The sequence below is a fragment of the Myxocyprinus asiaticus genome, chromosome 19, assembly GCF_019703515.2.
Source record: "Myxocyprinus asiaticus isolate MX2 ecotype Aquarium Trade chromosome 19, UBuf_Myxa_2, whole genome shotgun sequence".
Taxonomy (NCBI): domain Eukaryota; kingdom Metazoa; phylum Chordata; class Actinopteri; order Cypriniformes; family Catostomidae; genus Myxocyprinus; species Myxocyprinus asiaticus.
The window spans coordinates 23,045,246-23,068,003 of record NC_059362.1 but is presented as its reverse complement, the minus strand read 5'-3'; the positions used below and the strand labels follow the sequence as shown (position 1 = coordinate 23,068,003).

The window sequence follows — 22,758 nt, the reverse complement described above, 5'->3', positions numbered from 1 at the left end:
TCACACCGTTATCCTCAAAAGCTAATTTCAAAGCCTCCATGTTTAATTTCTCCCGGCAAGACGCGTCCTTTGGTAACACAACAACATACCGTTTTCTTCCTCTGCCACTTTTAAGGCAGCTTTTGCAGAGGAAAGGATGTTTTGTCCGTTTGTTCGCTTGGAACCACCTGTCTCTCTCTCTTCTCTTTCTTCGTTTGTGAAGCACAGCTCGCAGATCCACGTGAAGTAATGGGCGGGGCCAGGGAATGTGCCCGTTGTCTGCAGTAGCCAATCAGAGTCGAGCGCTTCTGTGGCAGTATAAATACACCCCAGCATCAGTCTTTGTTCAGCAAACCACGGAACAGTCCTGGTTTGGTGAGTTAGAAGGAGTTTTGGAATATTTACCGACTTTATCGTCAGCGAAAGACAAGGTCTACTTGTAAGTCGTTGGCTGACGTCGTCTTTGACATTGTTTCTACAGTGTCTTTGGATATTTCATTATAGTCTGGATAGTAAACTTTCTTTGCCAAAATGCGTCTGATCCAGAACATGTCAACCATTGCGGAGTACCCAAGCGCGGAATGCCCGTCCAACCGGGTGATAAAGATCGCCGTGATCGGAGGCAGTGGGGTTGGGAAAACCGGTGCGTTTGTCAACTAATTTTACAGCACCTGTAAAGCTTATTGGCACCCATATAACTTATAATAACTTAATTTAACGATCCATATTTATCCTAGGTAATAATGCAAATTTCTTTCTTTCTTTTGTACAGCGCTAGTGGTTCGTTTCCTCACAAAACGATTCATCGGCGACTACGAGAGAAACGTTGGTGAGTTTATTTCCATCTGATATTGAGTAAGCCTTGTCTTGACTCTGAATACAAAACACTGCCTGTAGCGGTGGTGTCAAAATATTAAAAGTCTGCATTGCTACATTGCAGGCAACCTGTACTCCAGAGAGGTACAGATAGACGGCGAACAAGTGGCCATTCAAGTTCAAGACACACCTGGAGTTCAAGTAAGTGTGCTCGTTACAGAAACTGTCCTTCTTTTAGGATTTTATGCCACGTTTTACGTCCGTCAGTGCTGTTTTTTTCTTTTTCAATTGTTGCTCACGTTAACATGCGGGAGACGGACGAATTTGACTGTTGCGCCGCATGTCGCGCGATTGCGCGTCAGGCAAAAAAAAAAAGAAAGAAAAAAAAAAGCGCCCACCTTAAATTATCCGCATCTTTCCCGCGCTGTTTTTTTCATACCTTCGCCTTTTGCGTTCTCCGGGTTTGTTTAACTCTGGGTTAATTTGCCAGTGGGAAGCCTTTTGGTACACTTCTGTGTGGGGGCAGCCTGTTGAGGGAAGCTCTGTGGGATATTTTGGAGCAGTGGTTAGGGCGTTTTGCTGCTTCAGCATAGGTCAGCGGGTTTAGGGCTATGAATAAGCACCTCAGAACAGTAACAGTAGACCAACCCTTCTAAATTATCCTCCGGCTTTCAAAATTAGAGAATGGGTTTTAATTCAATTACAGGCGACGTCTCTCAAAATGTCTTTAGTCAGAGGTTTTAGTGCCAAGTTTGGCATGCAAGGCTCATTTACTAAATCAGGAAGTCAACCAAAACAGTAGAATGGCTTTTTTCCCCTCCAGACTGGGATGAAAGACCCAAAACCCAGTAGAGAATTCACCATGCGTTCCCTCTGGATTTTCCTATGGGTTTTTTCAACTTAGGAGTAAAATGAGGTTAATGGTAAACATTACTTGACAATACGTGAGTGTTTTGTTCTATAGTATAAATTACACACAGTCATACCCCAGATGTGAATTTTGAAGCCGTATTGAATTGCATTAAAAACACACACACACACACAAACACAGCGGCGTCAGAATTCACATTTGAGGTATGACTGTTTTTCTTCTGCAACATAAATTACATTTCACGTATTGTCAAGTAATGTTTACCATTAACTTTATTTTACTCCTAAGTTGAAAAACCCTATAGAAAAATCCAGAGGGAACGCATGGCAAATTCTCTACCTGGTTTTTGGACTTCAGTTGGGTTTTGGGTCTTTCATCCCAGTTTGGAGGAGTAAAAAAAGCCATTCTACTGTTTTGGTTGACTTCCTGATTTAGTAAATGAGCCTTGCATGCCAAACTTGGCAGTAAAACCTCTGACTAAAGACATTTTGAGAGACGTCGCCTGTAATAGAATTAAAACCCATTCTCTAATTATGAAAGCGGGAGTATAATTTAGAAGGGTTGGTCTGCTGTTCTGAAGTGCTTATTCATAGCCCTAAACCCGCTGACCGAAGTTGGAAAAACCCATAGGAAAATCCAGAGGAAACCTATGGTGAATTAGCCTTCCGGGTTCACCTACAAATTGTCACAGCTGCATTCTCCCGCTTTTTTTATTTTATTTTAGTCTGTATTTTACTTTTGAGAACTTATAGACTAATCAGACGTGTTGCGTAACTGAGGGAATATGTGATGCTATATGGACCATATTTAAAAAAAAATTAGAACTTTCTACAGAAATTCAATGTTTGTCAAAAGGCTAATTCCATTGTATTTCTATTTATATTATTTTTTTTCAGATGAATGGTAATGGATTGAGTTGCACCGACCATTTGGCTCGCTCCATCCAATGGGCAGACGCTGTAGTTATGGTCTATTCTGTGACAGACTGCCGAAGCTTTGACCTCATTCGTCAGCTCCACCAGCTTGTTAGCCACACCCATGTCGATAGGTCCACCACTTTGCCGATAATCCTGGTAGCCAATAAAGCTGACCTCCTCCATGTGAGGCGGGTGGATGCTCAAGAAGGTCCACTGTTGGCCTCAGCGTTTGGCTGCTCCTTTTATGAGGTGTCTGCTAGTGAGGACTATAACCAGGTTCATGGTGCCTTCCACAGATTGTGCATGGATTTGGCCAAGCTGCATCCTCCATCCATGCAGTCTCAAACACCCATCAATGCATCTTCATCTGGGACAGAGAAGAAAAGATCACCCCTTATTCCCCGGCCCAAATCCCCCAATATGCAGGACCTGAAGAGGCGCTTCAAACAGGTGCTCTCTGCCAAGGTCCGGACTGTCACGTCCGTGTGAAGGCATGAGGGAGGTGGTGGCCTGAAAACAGCTGGAGAATCAGCTGGAAAAATTATGGGATTGAGAGAGGAAGCTCTTAAGAGGTAGAAGATCTCAGGAGCAGTGATTCTGAATGTATAGGTCTCGCTCCTTTTGAAGTTCATGAGTTTCGTTGTTAATCGGCAGACCAGTTACAAACAGAGGCCCTTAAACCCTTGACCTCTGATTGTATTATGGTTGCTGAAAAAATATGTTGAGGGCTGCTGAACTCTTAAATTTCCACTTGACCATTCCAGTGCTAGTGGACACTTGATGCTGTCACTTAGATCCATGTGGACACCGCAGAAGCCTGGGAGAGATGTGGTCTTGGCTCCTTGAGGGACAGTGCAAAGACCGAACGAAACTGAATGAAACGTGCATTCATACACATACACACTGCCTTACCTGTGAACTTTTAGACATGTTCTCATGGCAGCAAATATCTTGAAGGCCACATAACTGACTATTTTAAGAATTGGTTTTTTGAAAGGCAAGGGAGGGTGATTATTTTTTCTTGTGGTCAAGGTTTTCAACTCTCACTGCAGAGACCGTCTGAATGCAGGCATTGTTAAAGGACAAGGCACTCAAGCAAAGCAAAAAGTGTGTTATCTCTCACTCTGTCTACAGTCCTATTCTTGTGTACAAGGCCACAATGTTTCTCCTGGTTTTGTGTAAAACTGTGCTTTGTGTCACTTCTACAGTGGAATATAATTTTTTTTTTTTTTGGTAAATGCACTTTAAAAAATGCCAAGGGGCTGAAGCTCAGAGTTATTTATTTAATTGTTCATTTTGTGATTGGAAATAAAGATATTTAAAAAAAAAAAAAAAAAAAAAAGTATTTTATTGGTTCTGAATTTAAGTATCATGAATCCAACCAAAACACCAGTATGCACATGTCATTGAGTTTTAATCTTGTAAGTTGACCTACAATTGGACACACCATGTAAACTTTCATTTAGTTTAAATTTTTTTTTTTTTTTTTTTTTTTTTTTCATTTATTCCCATTTACAGGGAGGAGAAAGTTTGTCTACACTGAAATACCCAACATTGTAGGAACCAGCCAACAGTCCGTGCAAGGAAAACAGCTTAAAGGAATATTCCAGGTTCAATACAAGTTAAGATCAATCAACAGCATTTGTGGCAAAATTGAGTACAACAAAAATATTTTCTATAAAAAAAGCAAAAATCTGGGTTCAGTGAGACATTTATAATGAAAGTGGATGGGGCCAATCTGTAAATGTTAAAATACTCACTGTTTTAAAAGTATAGCCACAAGACAAACAATACGAGTGGTAATATGGTTTTAGTGTGATGAAATCACAACATTTTCTGTGTACGATTGTAATCAATTTTAGAATGCTGTAAACCATAAAACCCCAAATCAGCGGTTATTTAAACAACTTTAGAGCTCAAATAATTTACAAGTTCTAACAGAAGAATTAATGCAAGTATTTTATCAAACTTTAAGCTTCACATTTCTGCCTTTTAACCCTCCAAAATGGCCCCCATTCACTTCCATTGTAAATGCCCCACTTTTTCTTTTTTTATTTATTTTTTTTTTAAGAAAAGCAGGGATGAGTTGAAATTGTCTTTTTGTGGAAATCAACATTATGCCACAAATGCTGCTGATTGAGCTAAATTTGCATTGAACTCATATTCCTTTAATAAACATACTAAATGTCTTAATGAAAATGTAAAAACGTTTGTGTGAGTGTGAGGTTTAGGGGTAGGGAATAGAAAATATTAGTTTTGTATAAAAACAATAGAAGTCAATACAAATTCTCCCCTATGATATAAAAACAAATATCTTTGTGAAAGTGAGAGAAAAGATATCCCCACCCTTTTTTGACCTCTGTCCTCTCTCCATCTTTCACTGTATCTCTAATAACATGCTCAACAACAGTGATGAGTGAAAAGAGGAGAGAAGGAACTATGAGCTTCAACACTTGCAGATAGTAAGAAATTAACTTTAGAATCTGTTGTATCTGTTGCCAACACTATGAAAAATTGACTGTGTGCATGTTATAATGACATCCATGAGCAAAATATGACAGTTTTAAGTGATTTAGGGTGTACTCACACTTGGCAATCTGTACCATGCCCGAACACGTTTGACCCCCAAAGTCCAGTTCATTTGACTAGTGTGATATGCTGAACCGTGCTTTGGCCCGCTTGAAGAGGTTAGCTCGGGCACGGTTTGGTTGGTTCAGGTACAGTACGCATCTAGCGTGATCGCTAACCGTGACCAAGCACGGAACTCGAAACATGACATCAATGATGCGACTTGGCAAAGGGTTCACTTTGGTCTACAGCATAGGTGCAGTGTTTACTGGAAATCTGGGCAGACGAGAGTATACAGGAACAACTGGATACAAAACACAAGAACTACGAGATATTTGGTAAAATTTGTGACTATCTTCGTGCTCGTGGATACCAAAGAACCATTGAGCAATGACGTGACAAGCTGAAAAAACTGCGAGTTAAATATCTGAAAGTACAGGATGCACTCCGTACATCTGACAGCTTGTCAGACAAAAAAGATAAATTCCAGTGGTATGATGCTGTCAACAGTTAGGCATGTGAGAGGGCCGTGTGTGACCGTGCCACAAATGACTCAAAATAAGCCACAAAGTAACGTCACAATGATGGACTCCATTGTGCTCTGTAAAAGTGCTTTTCTTCCTGTTTTCTTCAAAACAAAAAGTCACATCGTAATGACGTAAGGGTGCTCAGGCCCGGAACGTTAAGTGCAATGTGAGTGCAGGCTAGTGGGGGAGTGGGGACAATCGTGCTTGGCATGGTAGAAGGCAACCCGGCCTAGTGTGAGTACGCCCTTACACACTGCACTGTGTTTTTGAGTGTGTGCACTCATGCTTATAAGCTACAAACGAGTATAGGGTCATCAAGGAAATTCAGGATCATTGGTCACATACAACAAAATGAGAAAATATTGGAATTGGATGTGGTGATGTTTATTTTAAAACAGGAGCTTGTTTTGTATAATCCTTAAAGGAATATTCCAGGTTCAATACAAGTTAAGCTCAATCGACAGCACTTTTGGTATAATGTGGATTACCACAAAAATACATTTTTACTTGTCCCTCGTTTTCTTTAAAAAAGCAAAAATCTGGGTTACAGTGAGACACTTACAGTGGAAGTGTATTGAAACTTAAATGTATTGAACCCGGAATATTCTTTAAATTCTCCTAATGATTAAATATACAATGTTTTTAACTCATACTCCAGCTTCAGACACTTCAGACAAGGTTGGACTGAATCCAAAAGCAAGAGAACTGTGTGTGAGTCTATGCTGTTTGTCCCTTCACACTCCAATGTCAGGTTTGAGCCTGTCTGTGTTGAAGAGTAATCGAGGGACATCGGTAGGTCTCAGCAATTTAGTGGACATAACAAGTACCTGTGAAAAGACAAAATAAATAGATTATAAAATCTACACAATTGATATGCCCTGGAATTTGATTATCAATCAGGCAAACAAACACACTCGTACTGTAATTGTCTACTGATTGAACCCTCTCTAGTATTTCTAGCTACAGTATATCCATGATGGTTTAGCAGCTCTGCAGTAACTCTCCATGGGTGAAAACAACTGTTACTAATGACAACACTTCTGTGGGTAGAAACTGTTTTAAAAAAAGAAAAAAATATATGCATTTAAATATACCAAAAACTGTACATTGCAACTAGGAAGAATGTGACACTGAGTGCCTTTAAGGAAGAACTAATCACTGGATTTGCCAAATATTGTGAGTTTCTAATTATTTTCTTTATTATTATTATTTTTTCCCAAATGAATGAGGTAGATTGAATAGTGAAGAAAAACAAAACAAAATTATAAACAAGTTTGCTGCCAACACACTTATGACGAAACGTCATTGAAGTGACTTTTATTTCCCTGCACCACCAAAATGTCGCCCTTGGTCTATATTTTAAATGTTACTCTGTACCGTATTCAACTCATTTCGGAGCTTTCTAATATTAATACTTTACTCAAGGCTAAATCATAAAATGTAATGATTTGAAAATTCTGCCATCATTTGCTTGTTGTTTAATCATAAAATTTGATTGTGTATGTCGTGGAACACAAAGGGAGTTTGTAGAATGCTTGTAGAATAAAAGTAACCCTCTTTGTGCGCTGTATTCCAGATCTTCCAATGCCGTGTTATCACTAAGTGTGAGCAACAGATCAGATTTATTCAGTAATCAATGTTCCCATCCGTAATAACAGTCAGATCCTGACTTGCACTTTAAACATTCAAAAATTGCCACGTTATGACCAGAGGTGGGTAGAGTAGCCCCTGACAGATCTCACATCCACCCGTACCAAGTTTTGTTGTTCCTCGCAGGCAGAAGCTGCATTTTCTAAATTTAAATAAAAGTTTACCTCCGCTCCCATTCTTAGTACTCCCGACCCTTCACGTCAGTTCGTTGTGGAAGTTGATGTGTCGGAGGTCGGGGTCGGTGCTGTTCTGTCCCAGCGCTCTTCCTCGGATGGGAAGGTGCACCCATGCGCCTTTTTTCTCACCGCCTTTCCCCAGCTGTACGGAATTACAACATCGGTAATAGAGAATTGTTGGCTGTCAGGCTGGCCTTGGGGTAGTGGCATCACTGGTTAGAGGGTTAGGGGGTACCTTTCGTGGTCTGGACTGACCACAAGAATTTGGAGTATTTACGCAGTGCTAAACATCTTATCCCCAGACAGGCTCGTTGGGCACTATTTTTCACCCATTTTGATTTTATTTTGTCTTACCATCTGGGCTCTAAAAACACAACAAGCCCGATGCCCTATCCCGATGTTTTGAAGTCGGGACCTCTGCCGCCCCTCCGGATACCATCCTCCCCGACTCCCATGGTGTCCTGGGATGTGGAGGCTAAAGTCTGTTCTGCGCTGCATAACACCACCTCACCCACCGGGTGCCCAATGGGTCTGCTATTCATTCCTTGGTCAGTCCAGACACACGTTCTCCGGTGGGGCCACTCGTCCAATGTTATCCAGGGGCTGCTCATTCTCAGGCACTCATTCAACAGTGATTTTGGTGACCATCGCTAGCGCAAGATGTTTGCTGGTACATGTCCGCATTCCCTGCCTGTGCGTCTAACAAGACTTCCTGTTAGCCTCCGGCCGGGTTCCTCCAACTGCTGTCAGTCCCTTCGAGACCCTGGTCCCACATTGCCATGGACTTCGTCACCGGTCTTCCCCCATCCCATGGCAACATGGTCGTCATGACCATGGTGGCCTGTTTCTAGAAGGTGGCTCATTTCATTCCCCTCCCCAAATTACCTTCAGCAAGGGAGACAGTGGTTGAAGTCATTAATTACGTCTTCTGCATTCATGGCCTCCTGGTCGATGTGGTTTCTGACAGGGGACCCCAATTCATGTCACGGTTTTGGGCAGAATTATGTTGACAGCTGGAGGCTACTGTAAGTCTGTCCTCTAAGTTCCATCCCCAGACTAATGGGCAGGCAGAGCGGGTGAATAAAGAGCTTGAAAAGACCCTGCGTTGCGTCGCTTCCTGTAATCCGTCTTCTTGGCACTCTCATTTGGCCTAGGTCGAGTATGCCCACGATTCCTTTCCGTCGTCTACGGGGCTATCGCCTTTCCACTGTTGCCTAGGTTACCAGCCCCCTCTGTTCTATGCCCAAGAACCTGACGCCCAGGTCCCTTCCACACATTACTTATTCAACGGTGCTGTCACACCTGGCAAATAGCCAATGAAGCCCTCCTCCGGACTGGTGCTCGCATTAAGAAGTCGGCAGACCACCACCAGTCTAAACCTCCAGCTTAATGTCTGCAGGCAGAAGGTCTGGTTGTCTAATAAAGACATTCCTCTCCGACTTCCCTCTCGTAAGCTGGGGCCCAAATTCATTGGGCCTTTTCCCATCACTAAGGTCATTAGCCTGGTGGCGGTCCATCTCAAATTGCCCCCTTTCCTCAGTCGTGTCCACGTTCCAAGTTTCCCGTGTCAAGCCCGACGTCCGGTCTAATGTTCATCCCTCCACACTGGTCCCACCCCCGCCTGGCCTGGCACCCCAGCTTATACTGTTAAACGGTTACTTGACGTCAGACGCAGGTGCAGAGGGGTTCAGTACCTGGTAGACCGGGAGGGTTATGGTCCTGATGAGAGATGCTGGGTCCCTGTGTTTACATGTTTCCTCGATTGATTCAGGTGTCGCTGGCTCACGTAATCAGCTTTGCTGTGGGAACTATGATTGTTTCCATGGGAAACCTGATCACTATTAGTTCCCTGCCTGTATCTACCTCACTCTGCTTTTGTGTTCGTCACTCAATTGTTGTTCGAGTCCTGTTACTTACCTCTCTCTCTCTGCCCTAGTCAGTCTTGTATCTTGTTCTCTGTATTGGTTGCCAGTCTGCGCTGTGTGCGCCTGGATTGTGGTTACCTTCCAGCCTGTTGCCTCACTTCCCTTGACGCTTCTCCTGAGTTTCCCTCAGCGATAACCTCACTGCACTGGATCTTCTCCGCACACTACCACAATGCACACAAACCTACGAACACACTGCTCTTCAGAGGATTCCTCACGGATCTACGCTCTACACTTCCACTACACACACAAACCTACGAACACACTCTCCATCTCCACGCTACTGTCGGTGCTGTGTACCTTTGACGCTTCACCAGCTTAAGCTGTGTTTATGCAATAAACTGTTATATATCCAAGTGTCTCCACAATTGGATATATTGTCTCATCATTTCTGACACATAGAGCTACATTCAGGGGTGTGAAGCATCCACTATAATGTTATATACATTACAGTGGATAGGCCTGTATGATTTATTTTTTGACTTGTCATGCCTGAGCCTGGTAAAACCAAGGAGTTCTAGGGTGAAAGTTCTACCTGTCAATCAAAGGCTGCACTAAAACTTTGCAGGTTAAAGCGCATACATACATGCAGAAGTTCACAGAACTTTTTCAGTGTGCCTGATATCAACATAAAATGTCACAGATGAGAAGCAAACACATCTCTGAAGGTCAGTTAATACATGTACTCCACTAAAATAACTGAGTATTCTGCTCTAAACATAATGTTTTTGTGCGTATATTAAATGCAAGTATAATTGGCTGAAACGATGCACTGCTTTTTTCACGCTTTCTTTTTGTTATACTTTTTTGCGCTTTATTATCATGCATTAACACGATGACATAATGATTGATGTGTGCGGTCATGAAATAAGAGACCCTCTCCTTGAAATCTGAACACAACTGGTCAAAAGACACACATATTATCAGGTGTAAATGGCGATTGTGCCTGTTCATATGCATCTTAATACCAGGGAATAAACAGGGCACACAAACACAGTGGGAGTGTGTATCAGTGGATTAGTCGGGGTTATATGCACATATACGCTGTATGCGTACTTTTTTCCAGGGCTGTTTGCGTATAACAACTTCAAAGGATCAATATTTGCATATACCCTCAGTATACCCACTTGTGTTGCTGCTTCAGAAGTCCATAATCTACTGTCGTGTTAGTTTCCCTTTAACTGCATTGGATGCTGTTTTGTGAAACTGGAGATTCTTTGTTGTAATTGGTGCATTATCACTTGAATTCTACCATTCCCCGCCCCTGACAACCATTGTCACCACCATCATTGACTGAGGGAATTTATGACAGTGAGTGGAGAGAGAGTCACCCTCATGCTGAAGCAGTATCAGATCAAATTAATTAACTAAATATGCCAAACGTCCTGTAAAATAAGGAATTGTTGCGTAATTAAGGGAAAAAATTGCTTTCCGTATGAAATCCATACATGATGCTGTTTGTCCTTTATTTTAATGTCACACACCCAAACTACTGAGAACATTTCACAAATCGAGAGAAATTGACCTGAAACACACACACCTTTCGCGTGAGTTGTGTGAGATATCGGATGTTGCTTTACACGGACGCTACACTTGACAGAAATGGCTGTGGGAAATATCAGTGACAATCAGTGGACGTCTTCTGTTTTGTTTTCTGTCAGAAGCAAGATCATTTTGTCAAAATCATATAGCATTCAAGTGCATGTTAATTGTTTCACGCCATAGGGATTTTAAAACACCAGTAAACGCACCTATTCATGACATGCCATTACATTTTATCGCATATGTCTGAGCTCGTTCTGGAAGAGAGAGGTAAGAAAAACTGCATTACTACATTAATTCAAAATAAAAGTACAGTAGTACAGGTTTAGTAAAAACACTTAATGTGATTTTATTAAATTTCCCTTATGATAAACACTATTTACTGCCAAAACAACAACACTAATCCAATGAGAAATACACTATTTTGTATGTTAAGCCTTTTCTCTCCCTTTCTCTCTTCTTCCTGGTCATTGTATTAAAGGGTTTTTCATTTTAAGTTTAGTAGGTGACGTTTTTGCGTCCATCCACGCTGTTTTTCAATGTATAAGCAGCGTCTCGTGCAGGAAAGCCTGTAAATATGGGTCATTCCTACAATTCTTTGACATTTAAGTCCCCATTACAAGTGTGTGTGGTATTTATATTGTTTAATTTCACCCGATTACAATTTTGATAGGCTTGTTAAAAAGAATAAAGTAAAAATTTTAAATAATTGAAATCCTTTTCTATTGCACTGTGTCACATCCTCATGTCCCAAAAACTGCACGTCAAACATCTTTGACAAAAATAAATGCTAAATCATTGGATTTCTATTTTTCCCCACATACAGTTAAGAGTACATTCTCTCACTAACATGTATTAATTTGTGGTAAATGTGTCATTTTAACACTGATAGTGGAGGTTTTTTGTGTGTCCCTTGATTTATTGCGCACCCTGTTATGTCATGATACCATGACCTTTCATTGAAGATATATGTTAGAAAATGACATCACACACACTGGAGGTGGACATCAGCCATTCTGCAAAATTACTTTGAGTTATTTGAAGTTTATAACTCTATTGTTTTATGTTTTCCTTTATTTTATGGTGTTAGTCGTATGTGGTCAAGCATAACATGTCCACCCTATTATGGGAAGATATATGGGAAATTAATATAATTAAAAAAATGTCAAAATACAGTTTTTATTTTAACAGAAATAAAATCATAAATATTAGTTTACAAATATGTTTCCTAGATATCAATCACAGACCATGTAGTGGCTCATTTATCCACTGAATGTCCACTCTGTTATTGTCCACCCTGATGCAGCCCATTTAACTGGATGGACATCTGAATTTTTTAGTAATTTAGCTTGACCAGTATGACTAATACAATCTTTAGTATGTCCCTGTAATGATGAATTATGAAGAAACTTGTAAAAGTATGTTTTATTTTTCAAAAGTTTCAAAGTCGTAATGTCACCGAATTGTAGGAATGACCCATTTACGGTATGTACAGAGTTGCAGTTCCGCAGCTCTCTATATGCAGATTACACAGTCTACAGTAACAGTAAAGTACAGTCTATAGTAAATCACTTCAAAAGTGCTTTATAGAATGATGTCACTCACTGGGACGTCTAAATAGAACAGCTTATTTCAGGTTTGGTTCAACTGTATTTAGAACATGACACCGCAAATTCCCAATCTATTTCTCTCTCTCTCTCTCTCTCTCTCACACACACACACACACACACACACACACACACATACACTCACACACACGTTGGCGCAGCTATCCTTATGAGGACTCTCCATAGACATAATGAGTTTTATACTGTACGAACTATAGATTCTATCCCCTAACCCTAACCCTACTCCTAAACCTAACCCTCACAAAAACATTTCTGCATTTCTGCTAAATCGTTTAGTATGATTTTTATGCGATTTGAATTATGGGGATTTATGTCCTCATAAATCACATTTATAGCATAATACCCTTGTAATTACCAGTTTATAACCTAAAAAATAATGTCCTCGTAAAACACCCAAACCCGCCCACACACACACCCACACACATGCCCACACACACAGTGCAGCTGTGGGCTGGGGTCAGGCTATGTGTGGGCTTTCTGTTCTAGAAGGGTCTTCTCTCTGCTTTCATTATTTTTATATTATTCATGACATCAAACTTTGATCAACAAAACCCCTTTCATACAGACTCGCCCCAGTTACATCTCTATTCATTCAAGTTCACACATGTACAGATACACATACAGTCATATTACTGCCTGTCTGAGTAAATTAAACTAACAAGAAAAGCAAAGACTGTAAGATAGATGTGGGATCTTTTAATGTTCCCCAATGAATAAAAGGATGATATACACAAAGAATGTTTAAAACACATACACAATGGTATACACTCACTGAGATCACTATGGTCCTAATAAAGTGCCTGAAATGGTCTTCTGCTGCTGTAGCCCATCTGCCTCAAGGTTTGACATGTTGTGCATTCTGAGATGCTATTCTTCTCACCACAATTGTACAGAGTGGTTATCTGATTTACCGTAGCCTTTGTCAGCTTGAACTAGTCTGGCCATTCTCTGTTAACCTCTCTCATCAACAAGGTGTTTCCATCCGCAGAACTGCTGCTCACTAGATGTTTTTTGTTTTTGGCACCATTCTGAGTAAACTCTAGAGACTGTTGTGCGTGAAAATCCCAGGAGATCAGCAGTTACAGAAATACTCATATCAGCCTGTCTGGCACCAACAATCATGTCATTGTCAAAATTACTGAGACCACATTTTTCCCCAGTCTGATGGTTGATGTGAACATTAACTGAAGCTCCTGATCTGTATCTGCTGATTTTATGTATTGCACTGCTGCCACACGATTGGCTGATTAGATAATCACATGAAAATGTAGGTGTACAGGTGTTCCTAATAAATTTCTCAGTGAGTGTAGCTCATGACTAATTGAAGGCTTTTGAGTTTCTGGCCTGGCCTGGCATTATCATTATTGATTTTTCATTCAATGATGCTTCTTTGATTCACAAGAGTGCCAATAACCACTATACGGTAAGAGAGGTTCATATTTTAGGCTATATAATGTTTATGTTTATAATAGGAAAAGAGGGGTGTGTCTTCCCACCTGAGTGCCTGATTTATGGGTGGCGACAACTTCACGAATGAGGCGAAATTCTGATGGCGTGACCCCACCAACCAGGAAGAGAAACAACAGAGGGTGATCACTTGGGTGGGGCCGATTGACTTGCAGGGAAAGAAAAGTATCAAAAGGAAGAATTACATACTGTATCTGGTCTCTTACAACTAATCTATAATCTCTTTTTTTGTTTTCAGCTGCAGTTTTCGATGTTCATGTTGCCTAGAGTTTAAAGCTCTAGGTTGGTAACTGAACGTTTGCTGGTTCAAATCCCACAAGGGACGATCTATGAGCTACCACCATTGTGCCCTTAGGCATGACTTTTAAAGTAGGTTGTTACAGGGAAAAGTGTATGGTCAGTAACTTACGGTAGGTAACTTAAAGGGACAGTTTACCCAAAAATGAAAATTCTCTCATCATTCACTCTCCATCGTGCCATTCCAGATGTGTATGACTTTCTTTCTTCTGCAGAACACAAAGATTTTTAGAAGAATATCTCAGATCTGTAGGTCCATACAATGCAAGTAAATAGTGACCAGAAAATAACAAAGGCCACATAAAAGTAATCTACATGACTCCAGTGGTTAAATCCATATCTTCAGAGGCGATAGTATGTAAAAGTGAATTGTTGTGAGTTATTGTAAAAAGGAATTACATATTGCAATGTTTCTCACCCACACCTATCATATCAGTTCTGAAGACATGGATGTAACCACTGGAGTCATGTAGATTACTTTTATGTGGCCTTTATGTGATTTTTGGAGTTTGAAAGGTCTGGTCACCATTCCCTTGTGTTGTAAGGCCAAACAGAGCTGAGATATTCTTCAAAAAATCTTTGTTTGTGGTCTGCAGAAAAAAGAAAATAATACACATCTGGGATGGCATGAGGGTAAGTATATGATGAGAGATTTTTCATTTTTGGGTGAACTATCGCTTTAAGGATAAACTCCTCAGCTAAATGAAAAATTAGCAAATGAATAAATTGAACTGCCAGCAAACATGGAATACAGAGGGTCACAAAGGCTTTCAGGCCGAACTGAAATTGTGAAGCATAATGAAGTCAAAGCTCTTTGAACTCCAGGATATTAATATGCATGCAAAGGATTTGCTAATGAAATTTTTGTACCTCCATTGTTTCCTTTGAACCTATTTACAGTCCATGTCTCTTTATTATTCAGGGTCATTTGCTTTCTCTCTGTCTGTGTATATGTGTGTGTATGTATTAGGTAATTCAGAGCTCACACAACCACAGCAGGACCCTATCCTTCAGAACACGCACACATATATGCAATACTGGACTTTCAATCACACAGATGGCACCTGTACACACTGTTATACATACACACCAGCACGCTTTCGCACACATGCGGATGCTCAGTTTGAGTCAGTTTTGCTGAGGCACATGGAGTGCTGCTGTATGTGACTGGTTGGGCAGACAAAACAGTAGCCTGCGACTGGCTGAATGAATAAGTGAGCCTTGAATAATAATCAGGCAATTAGGGATCCACATCCATGGGGGCGGATCTCAGAACCGGGCTGTGCTGCCACGTGCCACTCTGGACCCTAAACTGGCATGGGCAAACATGTGTAATAGAGAGAGAGAGAAGAATAAAAAGACTGCATTTGTGAATATGTGCCTTGGGGAAAGAGAATGTGCGTGATTTTAGGTACACGCAGAAAGATAAATGAAAGGAGAAATCTCATTACAAGTGTGTGCAGACAAAAGGAAAGAGACCTTGTTAATTCTTACCAGTTTCTTTGAGGCTACCTGATTATTCTGTAATCAACCAGCATAAAACACTCACACTCACCTTGAAAGTGCACGCGTGTGTTCAATGGATGACACCAGCATGCAGAGCAAGTCATATCAAATGGTATGTCAAGCCATGTGTGCAGTACACAAGGAAAGGCAACACACTTGAATAAAAAGTGAATTTGCAACCTGACAGTTTCACACACACAAACACACACATCCCAGAGGGGGCAAGCAAACAGCATGCACATGTGCATCAGTATCAACATGTTTTAGACACATTTTTGGAAGAACAGAGAGAGCTAGAGGATAATTGTATGGGACAAACATTTTCTGATGTTATTATTAATACAAAATAATAATAATAAAAAATAACCTAAAATATTTTGTAACCCCCCTAAACACATTACAAACAGTGACATGAAGATTCAATGTGACCAGACCATTGTACACAGTGCTTCAGACAATAGAGCTTTAAATATAGGCAAATATACTGTATATACACACAAGCACACATAACTAGCTGTGTGAAGTTTCAGTTAGCAGTTTACAAAGGTTTACAAAGGCTTTAAGAGTACTAACATTATAACAGATAAAATACACATGAATTTGCATATTAATCTCCAGGTTTTCTGGGGTCAGCCACAGTCAAAGCAAAAGTGTAGGAATATGACTCTGAGTTAAGTCATAACAACAGAACATTATCACCTGTGCCTGTGCCATTAGTCTGACACCACTAATGAAAATGCTTATCCCCCCCCCCTAAACTGTCTTATGAGATGAAAAATTAGGAAGGTGGTGTGTGCACTACGGATTATGTTTGTTTGGGAGTATTTGCATAATTGACAGTGGGGAGGTGTGAAATTAAATGCGTGTTACCTTCATGAACATGCTGAAACCAGTTTTGAGAAGGTCAGTGAGCTCTCCTGACATGGGCTCTATATCAGGGAATTCACTCCTCTCTGGGTGGAAGATCTCCTCCAGCAACTGCTTAAGAAATGGGCTATATGTTGCCTATACAAAACAGAAAAATCATAGCTTATTATATGTGCATTAATTCATTCCTGAATACACTTTAAGGTTTCAAGAATTATTTAAAACATCATGCAAAGAAATTATTATTCTCCCACTCCCACACAAACACTCCCTAAGTACCCACAGCGTATGTTGATTTCAATAGGCCTATTAGTATGCAAAAGAGTGCAATCTTACTGTTTCGAAGAAAGACCCTTGCTTACAGCTGTGAGCATTTTAGAATATGTGAGAAGAATATGTAAAACGAAACGTTTTACTGAGCATATAAGGATAATTTAAAGTCACACACAATATATATATATATATTTTAAATACTGATAAAATACTATTCTCCATAGATCAATGCCCCAAAATAAATAAATTAGGGCTGTCGATTTAACATGTTAAGTTAGGGCGATTAATTATATGAAAAATAGTGCATTAAAAACATTTATGAAATTAATTATGCCCCCAAAATTCTGTAATAAGCGCTATGTTTTTGCTTTCCGCAGTAAGCAGGGGGCAGCCTCAGCTTGGGCTGTACAGGCAATGGCTCTGTATATATCATACAGTATATCCATAATTTTATTCAAAATTTGAATCGATTGACAACCCTCAAGATGGCGGCGAGTATGGCTGCTGCGTTGCGAGCTCCGACACAACATAGCAATGTTTTGTTTGTTTTGTTTACAATTCTTATGTTTTTTGTCTTGGATGTTGTCTGCCTTATTGTCTACGACAGACAAACACTTTTGGACATTGGTTCAGCAATCTCACACCGAAAACCGGACTTCACATTCCTCAATGCCGACCCGCTGTTTACAAACACGCAAGCGGAGCCCTTTGTCTGGGCAGCATGGCCGCGGAAACGCAGGAGGAAAAGGGGAAACAGAGCCGGCGTTCTCATCAGAGTAAGACGCCGTGCAAATCGACCCCCGCTACCCACTATTCTACTGGCAAATGTTCAGTCTCTGGATAACAAGCTCTGCGAGCTGAAAGCGCGGATCTCTTTCCAACGAGAGACGAGGGACTGCAGCATTATCTGCCTAACAGAAACTTGGATGTCTGCGGAGATTCCAGACTCAGCCATTGAACCTGCGGGGTTCTCCATGCACCGAGCGGACAGAACGAAAGACCTCTCAGGTAAAACTAGAGGAGGTGGTGTATGTTTTATGATCAACAAATCCTGGTGTGATCAGAGGAACGTACATTCCATCAAGTCTTTCTGTTCTCCTGATCTGGAATTTCTTATGCTTCTGTGTCGACCATTCTGGCTACCGAGGGAATTCACAGCGGTCATTATCACCGCTGTGTACATCCCCCCACAAGCTGACACAGACCGGGCACTCAAGGAACTGTATGGGATTATAAGTGAGCAGGAAACCGCGCACCCTGAGGCCACGTTCATTGTGACCGGGGACTTTAACAAAGCCAGTTTAAAATCAGTCGCACCAAAATATCACCAGCACATTAGTTTCAACACACGAGGGGACCGGGTTTTGGATCATTGCTACTCTCCGTTCCGGGATGGCTACAAATCCCTCCCCCACCCACCATTTGGCAAATCGGACCACTCTTCCATTCTGCTTCTGCCCGCTTACAGGCAGAAATTGAAACAGGAAGCACCCACCCTCAGAACGATCCAGTGCTGGTCGGACCAATCAGATTCTACGCTACAAGACTGTTTTGATCACACGGACTGGGAGATGTTCCGGTCCGCCTCTGATGACGACATCGAGCTTTACGCTGATAGCGTAATGTGTTTCATCAGAACGTGCGTAGAGGAAGTGATTCCGACCAGAACTGTACGAATCTGCTCTCTCCCACCTGGAAAAAAAGAACACTTATGTGAGAATGTTGTTTGTAGACTACAGCTCAGCATTCAACACCATAGTGCCCTCCAAGCTAGATGAGAAACTCCGGGCTCTGGGCTTAAACAGCTCGCTGTGCAGCTGGATCCTGGACTTCCTGTCAAGCAGACGCCAGGTGGTTAGAATAGGCAGCAACATCTCCTCATCACTAACCCTCAACACTGGAGCCCCACAGGGCTGTGTTCTCAGCCCACTACTGTATTCCTTGTACACACATGACTGTGTGGCAACACATAGCTCCAATGCCATCATTAAGTTTGCTGATGACACGACGGTGGTAGGCCTGATCACTGACAATGATGAAACAGCCTACAGAGAGGAGGTGCACACTCTGACACACTGGTGTCAGGAGCACAACCTCTCCCTCAACGTCAGTAAGACAAAGGAGCTTGTGGTGGACTTCAGAAGAAAAGACAGAGAACACGGTCCCATCACCATCAATGGAGCACCAGTGGAGAGAGTCAGCAGCTTCAAGTTCCTGGGTGTCCACATCACTGAGGAACTCACATGGTCCATCCACACTGAAGTCGTTGTGAAGAAGGCTCATCAGCGCCTCTTCTTCCTGAGACAGCTGAGGAAGTTTGGAATGAACCGCCACATCCTCACACGGTTCTACACCTGCACTGTGGAGAGCATCCTGACTGGCTGTATCTCCGCCTGGTACGGCAATAGCACCGCCCACAACCGCAAAGCACTGCAAAGGGTGGTGCGAACTGCCAAACACATCATCGGAGGTGAGCTTCCCTCCCTCCAGGAAATATATACAAGGCGGTGTGTGAAAAAAGCACGGAGGATCATCAGAGACTCTAGGCACCCGAGCCATGGGCTGTTCTCACTGCTACCATCAGGTAGGCGGTATCGCAGCATCAGGACCCGCACCAGCCGACTCCATGATAGCTTCTTCCCCCAAGCAATCAGACTTTTGAACTTTTGATCTCCCACGATCAAATACATCAGCCCTGCACTTTATTACTATTATATCTCACTATATTATATCTTTACTGTCATAAATTATATTATTATTATTATATTATGTCTCTCTTAACAACTGACTATCAACCGACAGCCTGAATGTCAATACAGTACAATACTGTACATTCTATATATATATATATATATATATACTTTTTTTATGTATATATATTTTCATTTTTCATTTTTATTGAATAAAGTGTATCTATATAGTAAAAAACAAAAACAAAAAAAAACAAAAACAAAAACAGCGTATTGTATACTGTACAGTGTATGTTATTATTTGTATATTGTTGAGTGTAATTATGTGTATAACAGATGTTTAAATTGTGTTGTGTTAATTTGATGTTATTGTAAATTGGTATATGTCTCATCACTGTCACGACTGCTATGTTGATCGGAACTGCACCCAAGAATTTCACACACCATTGCACTTGTGTATATGGCTGTGTGACAATAAAGTGATTTGATTTGATTTGAAAATAAAGAGAGGACCCAGTATTGAACTTTGAGGTATACCACTACTAAAAGTTTATGCTCACCAATAAAGGTTATCTTGTTATTTTTCTTATTTCAATGGAACCCCAAACAAACATTACCCAAAAATGGGTACTTTGTGAGAGCAAAAACATTGCAAGATTATTTGGGCTGCCTTACCAGAAAATTGAAAAATTATATTTCCCCCCTTCAATTATTTTTCCTGTAGTGTTCTGCTTGCTGTGTAGTGAGTGAGTGTGGAAGCTGACAAATGCAGGTTTAAAAGTGTGAGTTGTTTAGGACAGTTATTATCTGTGGCAGATACAGCAGCAGCAGGGGCCTGCGGAGCTGAACACTAAGTAATGTGATGATTCATGGTTTCCATGAATATGAACGTTCAGCCCCGGGACACTCTAATCATCCCTACTGTTTAAATTCCATGCACACTACACATAAATAGCACAATTGTTGAGTTCAAAATGGATCCACATCTAACAGCTGAAGCTTTTTACATTGTTTGGGTGTTAATTTGTTTGTGTATGTGTGCTTTACAATGAGTGGGTTGATAAAGGTTAAGTATTTGTTTGTTTGTATGGATGATTATGCAGGAGTGTGTGAGTGTGTTTGTAAGGGAGCAAAAAAAAATTAACTTCCTATCTTAGGTCTTATATATCCCTTTTATAAGGGAAATATTACTTTTTGCACATTTATCAACAATATTCATATGAGTATGGTTCTATGTGCCATGTGAGTTTGCAGCCACCTTATATCTTAAAGCTGGAGCTGTGCCTGTCTGTGAGGATGAACATCACAAATTACTGCAATTCAAAAGATTCACCTTTGAGCACTTGAGTTTAATTTCTGTGCCCAATAAAGTGCCTTTTATACACCAGCATCACCACTGGAAGGTTTCTGAATTTAATGAAATGCTCCAGCATTCCAGAAGGTTAACATGACATGACCTGCTCAACTTCATACACCTACATTCAGATTTCCAGTAATTTCATGAATCTTCTGCTTTTTCCTGAAATCCACACCTAGGGCAAAATATTTTATACCTGGCCTTGATGCCTGGTCTCACACGTGCCAACTCCCACACACAGAGACACACCTCTATTAATGTGCTACCAAAATTCACCTGTGCTCTTTGTCTTGCAGGTTTCAGCATGTTCTTGAGTCAAGCATGACTTTGTGATGACCTTGCAACTTGTCTTTTGCCATCAAACACACACATGTACCTGTGGAGACAGCACTTCCTGGCATTTCTAAAAGGGATGATTGACAATGTCTGTCACAATTCTGCTCTTAAAATAAATGAGTGATCAAATTCTGCCCCTCCCACTTTGGATGTGTCCATATAAGGGCAGATAGTAAAGGAGGCACATTGTTTATAACAGGAACATATAAATGATAAATAAAATAACATTTGACCTTTAAACTCCCCCACATCAGGGAGGGAAAACAACTCAAAATCAACAGCACGCTATTCAACAACACAGGAACTTCTGTTCAACACAAACGTGTTGGAAAAACACACACATTTCCAATAACACTGACTACGCATAGCCTTTGTTATGTTTAGTCATCTAATGAGTCATTTGAAAAACCACCACCAACATTATTACATAATAATGGGGGGGGGGGGGGGCTGAAGTTTAATATAAATACATAAACTGTAAACAAACAGAAAAAAACATGCAATTTGCAGTACTCTTCTTTTGCATTTTTACTAGATTAACCTCGTTTGACCCCACGTACACATACGTGGATGTTGTATTTTGACCTCGCTATACGCAACGCATAATTTCATTTCATTTAAACCAACTGATCTCAGTTCAAGAGACTCTGTGCTGTCAGTAATGCACGTAATTTCGATGCACGGAGTCATGTGACAAAACATCATGGCGCTGATCACAGCGAAGTTTGTCTTTGGGAGAAACACCAACAAAACTACATCTGGTAAGAAACCTAATTATTTTTACATTGAAACCTGTTTGAGTCAAAAGATTAGAGTGTCTAGTTTAATCTGATATGCCATTTAAAAAATCGGAGCGATTTATCACGAAACGCCACGCTGCTAAACACAATATACACTAATGTGTACAATAGCACAAGGTTTTCTTTAGGAATCCTACTGTAAATTTACTGTGCATTTTCACATTGAGAATGTTTTTGTTTTTTTGCTTTCAGAGGCTTTATATGGAGTTAGGATGAAAATATGGTCCATTTCGAACAGTTCGGAGACCTGTGCAGTCAGACAGCACACTGGAGGTTGTCATTCACTGAATAGGGAGCAAGAGAGCATCCTCTTGCTTTCTATGCAGCTTTCGATATTTCCCTCCAACGATCTGACCAAAAGTTCAGTTTCAGGCTGCAGATGGTGTTTGAACCACTCAACATGGTTGGCATGTTGAGTGGATTCAGAATTTATAATTTTTAATTTTATTTTAACGTGGTTGGCAGTGATTGGACGATGCTGGCCAGTACTTGTCTTAGAATTAATTATGCTAATTTCTGATTGGTAAAATGCTTCAGCACTGGTTATCACTTGTTTTTTTTTTTTT

The 22,758-nt window shown here is 40.8% G+C and overlaps 1 protein-coding gene and 1 pseudogene across 1 annotated transcript; one reads left to right on the top strand and one right to left on the bottom strand.

Moving 5' to 3' along the window:
- Positions 1-233: 233 nt before the first annotated feature.
- LOC127456751 (ras-like protein family member 11B) lies at positions 234-3,886 on the top strand. Its single transcript, XM_051725309.1, has 4 exons — positions 234-622; positions 752-808; positions 920-996; positions 2,563-3,886. The coding sequence occupies exons 1-4, from the start codon at positions 511-513 to the stop codon at positions 3,070-3,072; spliced, it is 756 nt and encodes a 251-aa protein (XP_051581269.1). The 5' UTR covers positions 234-510; the 3' UTR covers positions 3,073-3,886.
- A 1,549-nt stretch (positions 3,887-5,435) lies between these two features.
- Positions 5,436-22,758, bottom strand: part of LOC127456745 (sec1 family domain-containing protein 2-like) — a 319,933-nt pseudogene continuing 302,610 nt past the window's right edge.